Raw genomic sequence first — 7,616 nt, forward strand, 5'->3', positions numbered from 1 at the left:
CAATCTCAATCTCAGTCTGCTGTGTTCTCATTGGCTGAGCTTCGATCTCAATCTTAATCTCAATCTTAATCTCAATCTCCAAGGCGTAGTCTGATACCGGCTTTACTTCATGGTCGCGCTGCAAGCGTAGCAAAGCGTTGTTGCATGTTGTACAGAAGCCGATACTGGTGTTCAGTCTATTTACATCATATCTATGGAATATAATGGAACTGGCGTTATTATTTTAAAATAAACGCCCCGCGAGAGCATCATGATCACAACGCTTTGTATACCTGAATTTTGGTATTAGTATTTCACTGAACGATTTTTTGATTTCACATTACACGCTTAAGTATCTGACCACACAGGATCTTGGCCAGATTGACTCTTGCTTTAAAATTGAGAGCAGGTGCCATTAAGAAAAGAATTTTAAAATAAACTTGGAGAAGTAAAGCGAAGAAAAACCGGAAGAAATTCCAAGGTATTTCCAAAAAATTGTACATTTTTTAATGCTTTATAAAATAAGTTTTCACACAATTTTAGCAATTTGAATATATATATATATAATAATAAATACAATATTATTGATTTTACTGTTTACACAATTTTTAAATATTATTTTAAATATTAAATTTATTTATATGTTGAAATATAATTTCTAAATTGAGTTTTCATTTGTAGGTGTGAAATAATGAACCATAAACATCCAATTAAAACTTATCTAAGAAAACCTGCAAAGAAACCTGTAAGTTCATTAGCATCTGTTGTATCGAGTAAATATAATTCTGTGAAAAATAACCTTTTTGACAAAAGTGATACTTGTAATGATTCCTCAAATGATCCATTCGAAACAACATTCGACAGAATTGCCAAAGGAGCAGTGTAAGAAAAAGTTGCAATAAAGTAGATATTTAAACAGTTCACATATTTAATATAAATTTATTGTTTTTGTTATATATGTATTGAATGTCTCAAACAGCACAGAGTTCAAGAAAAATTCATATATTAACAATTCTAAGTTTATTTTCAGGTGCAAAGAATACTTTTTGCATCTGAAAATTCAGAATTGATGACATACTACCGAATTTTCTTTTTGAACTCTCTGCTAGGTGGGATGTATATGTATTTATATATACATTTGTATATGTATTTAAATATATATATATATATATACATAATATGTATATGTATATGATATATATATATATATATATGGTACATATGTATACATTACATATATAATCTTACACACACACATTTATATTTAATCTTAAATTTATTTTAATATAGTGTGCCTCCTATGCCATTGGATAATCAAAATGATTCATGGAAGAGCAGCAGTGATAGTGATAATGAAGCAATAAGTGTAAAATCTGAATATAAGCAGGATTCTAATCTTTTTGTATACAATAATACATCTGATTCTCTCTCCACAAATGTTAGCCATAAAGTGGCTCGTAAACGCAGAAAACCAAAAAAATATGAGCCAGAAGTTATAATTGCTACAGGAATATTCTCTAAAAGAACAAGAATAATGTCAATAAAAGATAAAACATTGTCAGGAAAAGCACAGGTACGTTCAATTAATTGGAATAAACAATTGAATTTATTTCTAATAATATATATTAATTAATAAGCAGGGACAGAAGAGACAAGCAAATAAGATAAAAAAAAAGAAAATGAGAGAAGATAAATTAAAGTCTAGTCGTATGTGCAATGAACAGATGAACAGATCTCATGTTATTGATAATTTGGAAGGTGTTTCATATGAGAATGGTACTGCAACATGCAACAGTAATGAACGTTTGCATCAAAATGTTTTAAAGATTGACAAAACAGTTGTATCACAGAATGAATCAATTAGAACAAGTGACTTCATTGCTAATTTCAAACAGATAGCAAATTATCAACAAATTATCAAACCATGTTTTGTTAAATTAAATACTTGCACTGTTCAGAATTACATATTGAATTGTGAAAAAACTGTAGAAAACAAACAAGATATATTGCATAATGCAAAATTCTTGTATACAGATACTTTACAACCTAATAAAAATATTTCTAAAATACAGAATACTATTTCACAATCAATTCCAACTGAATATAATGAATTTGAAGACTTCACACATTCATCGGTCAAACAATGTTCTGTAGTAACATTATGCAATAATGTTAAAGATTATGTTAAATTAAAAAGTAAAAGAAACACAATAGATACTATCAAAATAGAAGGTAAATCAGATGAATCACATTTAGTTTTCCATGCAGGTCCGTTTGAAATGACTCCAAATTGCAATAAAAGTATTAAATTTGCACCATATGATAAGAAAAAATACAAGGATCTAATAAAAGATAGTTTTGTAAAAGTGGAAAGATTAAAAATAAAAGAGTTTGCAAAGGTAAATAGTAAAGTATCTAATGAAAAAAAGCAAAACATAGTTTGTAGCACTCCTCTTGGCAAACGAGTCAAACCTTCTTCAGTTTTATTTTCTCCTATTAATACGAATATTTGTGACAAATTATATTGGAGTCAAGAATGTTCATTAGTAACAAGTGCAAAAGAAAATATTTCCAACATTGATCTGGAAGATTCTCATTCTTTGATTACGATGCTGGAATATCATAAACTTGATAAAGATATACACGAACAAAAAACACAATCACTTTTATTGTCTCAGAAATCACAAATGTCTATACATTCCGTTGTTAAGGATGATGTAACATCTTGCAAGGAGGTACTTGTTACTCAAAAATATGATACAAAAGTTGACAATGTTGAAACGAAAATTCCATATTCTTTAAATATGTCTATTGTAAGTAATGATCAATCACGATCATTATTTGATGATACAACATATAGTATAAATCACTCGGCGAAAAGTATAAATGGAGATAATATTAAAAAAAAAAATTCTTCTGATGTGCTGGCATGTAAATTTATAAAAATGAATACAGTAGAGTCATCCGTTGATTTATGTTTAAAACAAAATCAATTATTAAGTGACAATAAGCAAACTGATGCTAGTTCGCAATATAAATTGCCTTCCAAAGTATCTGTATTCAGAGATTTAGATAATATGCATATGAAACAAAAATATGAATTTCAAGAAAATTACCATACAAATACAAATATAAATACTGTAGAAGCAAATCGTGAAAATTTTAAAAATAAAAATGTTAATATTAGTAAACACAATTTATTAAGTGGGAGTCAAGAAAATATTAACATCGATACTCATGTGCTTACACGATTGCAAGATCCGATCAGAATAGGAAGGAGAATACAATATCCTAAGTGGCATCTAAGTATGTCAAATATTTCCGATAGCGTAAATAATGGAACAACACAATCGAACAACGAAGTATTTCGCTATGTCACAACTGATAAGAACTTTTCTAATGTTCAATCAGTAGGTAATTCCGAGTATTCTAAGAATGTAATAAATTTGTCTCATTCTGAATCCTTTAATGGCACGACTCAGCTATATAATACTACAAATAAACAAATGGAGAAATCTGTTTTTTTAAAACCGGGCAAGTATTGGGCAAGATCTTTGTCAATATTAAACAATATAAATGATGAATCTAATTTAGACAAATTAAGTATCGGAAAAGGAAAAAAGTGGAGGCGTAGTGTCAAAGATATATTGGATATGCAGAAACAAGGTAATTTTTTTTATATGAGAACTATAATAGTAACATGTTAAAAAATATAACTTAACTGCATGTCGCGTAATGCAGCCTATATAAAATACAATATTATAAACTATCACATTTCATATGTATTAATATTGATAAAATTCTTTTTTTCATAAAAAATCTTTATATTACATGCAATTTTTTAGTTATAATATATATATATTTCTGTAACAGAAGCTGGTATTCGTAATCTGTCAAAACTTGAGTACTGTTTTAAGATACTTTGTATAGCTCTTGATTACTTTATGACACCTTAAACTGTACTTAAAGATGGCTTTAAATATGTATAAGAACCAGCTATGAATACTGGCCTTATATGTACTAACTAATAACTAATACGTAACAGCATTATTGCCTTAATACATACTTAACAAAATCTAGATGCTTATCAATCATATATATACCTATATATATATATATATATATATATATATATATATATAATTTCAGTTTATAAAGAGTAATTAAATTCATATACATATTAAGACAGTCAAAACATTAAGATTTCGTATAAATATTTATACTATTTTTTGGTTGAAAAACAGTTGAAAGTAATTTATTAAACAAAATTGTAATTTAGAGAAGCACTAACCAATAACATCTTATGAACAAATGTAATAAAAGATCTTTTAGTTTTTATATTTAATTTTTGATGCCTTTTTACGTTGTATAATTTTGAAAGTGGCAATATTTTAAGATTTATACATTTTTATAATAATGAGATTGAATAAGTATAAAAAGAGTTTCGATACTTATATTTAGAGTCTTTGATAAATGGGTAGGCTTTGTAGTATTTAATCTGGTAAATATTATATAGTGTGGCAGATAATTATTAAAATTATAATGATTTTGTGCAGGAGTTGTCCAAAGTTGTTTGAAAAAGAGTAAAGATGATACGGATCTATCTAACGATGATAGGCTTACAATTAGTGCATCAAATGCATCATCATTCAACGGGAACAGATGTAAAGAATTCAATTTAACGAATAATATTAGATTTTCTAAAAGAATCTCGGTGAGAGTTGTGCTTAATAATACAAGCACTAAGTGCGATATTAAAGACACTCCATTTCTTGAGGCATTTGGAATAACAGCAGAAAAATCTCCAAGCTTGAAATTATCATGTAAGTATTTTTGCTCGCTGCATATTGCTGTACACAGTCTGTTCGTTTTACACAGCACTACATATTTGCATATTACACATAATGTTATTATATCAACTGATACGAATTAAATATTATGAATTAAATTATTTGCAGACCGTGAAGAATCATTGATACATGATGATCGAATTATCAATAGTCATTCCACAACTGCAAGAGATGTTGTCTTACAGAGATGTTCACAAAATTGTTATATATCTTTTGCAGATCGTTTCCCAGATTCGTATGTAAATCTTTGTATATATATTTAAACAATTATAGTCAGGGTTGGGAACGTTATCTCAAAAAAATAATGCGTTACTGTTACTGTTATTTTTTATTAAAAAAATAACTCGTTACCGTACGTTTCTCTCTTGTTACTGATTTTAAAAAGTAACGCGTTACCGTTACCGTTACTTGAAAAATAACGATTCGTTACTTTGTTGTAATAAATTTAATTATATATTTTAAATTTATATTATTTGATAATTATTATGAAATGTATTAATAAATATTAAAACTTAAAACTTTAAACTAATCTGTATGTAGATCAAGTCTTTCTTTATATTATTGATTTTTGTAGAAAGTTATATTAAATTTATTTTGAAAAGAGGAATGAAAACGACAACAACATTACTTTCCAACCTGGATATATGTTTCACAAATATATGTACATTATACTATTAATTACTCTATTTTTATTGGCAGCTATTTGGAACATTGCCACAAAATAGGCGAAGGTGTTTATGGAGAAGTTTTTCTTTACGAATGTGATGGCAAAAAATCTGTTATAAAAATTATTCCTATAGAAAATGAACAGTTGGTCAATGGTGAACAACAAAAGAAATTCAATGAAATATTGTCAGAAATTGTGATTGCAAAGTGAGTCAATTGATCTGCAATTGCATGCTTATATATTGGTTGATATTATTGACAAAAATCATGAAAGAAGATATTTGCAGGGAATTAGATAATTTGAGATTAAATGATACATACAAAACTAATGGATTTGTAGAAGTTAAAAATATCAGCTGTATTATAGGAAAGTATCCAGAAAAGCTCATAGAACTTTGGAATATTTATGATAATAACAAAACATCCGACAATGATTGTCCATCAATGTTTGGCGAAAATCAGTTGTATATCGCTCTTGAACTCAGTCACGGTGGAGAAGATCTTGAAGCCTTTGTATTCCAAACCGCAGAGGAGGCTTATGCTCTATTTTTACAGGTTGCAGGCTGCATGTTTATATTTGCCACTTTCGAAAATTATCTCTTTGATTAATTATTCATTAGCGCGTTTTATTTTTTACAGACAGCATTGGCATTAGCAATTGCGGAAAAGGCATTTGAATTTGAACACAGAGATTTGCACTGGGGTAATGTATTAATATCAAGAACAAAGGAACCATATATATATTATAATCTCGAAGGAAGAGAGATCAAGGTTCCTAGTAAAGGTGTAAAGGTATGCGCTTATGTCTGTGACAAAATACTATTATAACTTTGCGTTATATAATCTAATCTTAATTTATATTTTTTGTGTTAAGGTGTCTATAATAGATTTTACGCTCTCAAGGATGTTATATCAAGGATGTTGCATATATAATGATCTTGCGTTAGATCCAGCTTTATTTACTGCTCATGGCGAATATCAATTTGAGATTTATCGTCTTATGCGTGACAAAATTCAGTAAGTAACATTTTATATCTTACTTCTTTTTCTGTTATACTATTTATTCACTTCCATCGTACTTCCATCGTGTGTACAGGAATAATTGGCGAAAATTTGAACCATATACGAATGTTCTGTGGTTGCATTACATTTTGGATAAAATGATTACGGCGGTAAGATACAAAAAAAAGAACTTGAAGGTGCATAAACATGCTGTTATCAGATTAAAAGGATTCAAAGATATAATTTTAAACTACGACAGTGCATACGACTTTGTAATCAATTCTAATAGCATTCTGTACCTATGATGTACGAGCCCATATCTGAAAAATGTCTATAATAAATCAAATTTTGTCAAATTTTCTAGATATTTTCTGTTGCATTTAAAATTTAGTTATATGTACAAATAATTATTAAATTATCCACATTGAATTAAGTAATAAAATTATGATATTAATGTGTGACTTATTTCATATCTTATATATTAATAATAATTGTTTAGGATTGAAATTATCTCACATTCTTTATTTCCTTCCTTTTATATATTTTTTTTATAAAATATAAATTTTTAAAATTTTCCCATACTCTACATAATAATAACGATAATAAAAGTATTTAATTTTTTTATCATTTTTCCTCTAATTTATTATTCTACTTTTTATATGGCGCAGATTAATATCGATTTATATGTATCATCGACATATATGTTGAATTGAACGTAGAAATAGGCAAACACGTGCTCGCTTATATATTGTGAGAGAAACTATATAAGTACGTTGGAAGCTTGTATAATTTCTCTTGCTAGCATCTTGTTGATAATTTTATTCTAGCAGAGACAAGATCATCAATGAAATGCTAGCAAAAAAGATAAGACCTATGTAGTCCTTCTCATTCCATGACGCCGTAGTTTTTTCTACAGGGATGCTTTGCAATCCATTGTATATGTCGAGATGGTTTATATATTTTTTTGCTTTTAATCTTTCATGAGAGAGTGCAATTGGGGATTATGGAAATTATAGAGCTAGTTCTTTCTAGCTTTTTTAGCACGCGGTTCATTTTTCCTCTTTTTTTTTCTTCAACATGGTGAAAAAAATAAAGGAAAGACAAATCGTGGAAGAAGTC

The 7,616-nt window shown here is 28.0% G+C and overlaps 1 protein-coding gene across 4 annotated transcripts; it reads left to right on the forward strand.

Moving 5' to 3' along the window:
• Positions 1-132: 132 nt before the first annotated feature.
• Positions 133-6,854, forward strand: LOC105460437. Of its 4 annotated transcripts, none has more exons than XM_011706882.1 (11): positions 133-460; positions 661-861; positions 1,270-1,552; positions 1,617-3,645; positions 4,536-4,802; positions 4,938-5,064; positions 5,529-5,702; positions 5,783-6,050; positions 6,135-6,287; positions 6,370-6,512; positions 6,592-6,854. In XM_011706882.1, the coding sequence occupies exons 2-11, from the start codon at positions 671-673 to the stop codon at positions 6,800-6,802; spliced, it is 3,846 nt and encodes a 1,281-aa protein (XP_011705184.1). In that variant the 5' UTR covers positions 133-460; positions 661-670; the 3' UTR covers positions 6,803-6,854. The 4 variants fall into 4 exon arrangements, with proteins under 4 accessions (XP_011705184.1, XP_011705185.1, XP_011705186.1 ...); XM_011706883.1 differs by having other exon boundaries at positions 1,620-3,645; XM_011706884.1 differs by having other exon boundaries at positions 661-724.
• The last annotated feature ends 762 nt before the right edge of the window (positions 6,855-7,616 follow it).

The sequence above is a fragment of the Wasmannia auropunctata genome, unplaced genomic scaffold (assembly GCF_000956235.1).
Source record: "Wasmannia auropunctata unplaced genomic scaffold, wasmannia.A_1.0 LD322037.1, whole genome shotgun sequence".
Classification (NCBI taxonomy): domain Eukaryota; kingdom Metazoa; phylum Arthropoda; class Insecta; order Hymenoptera; family Formicidae; genus Wasmannia; species Wasmannia auropunctata.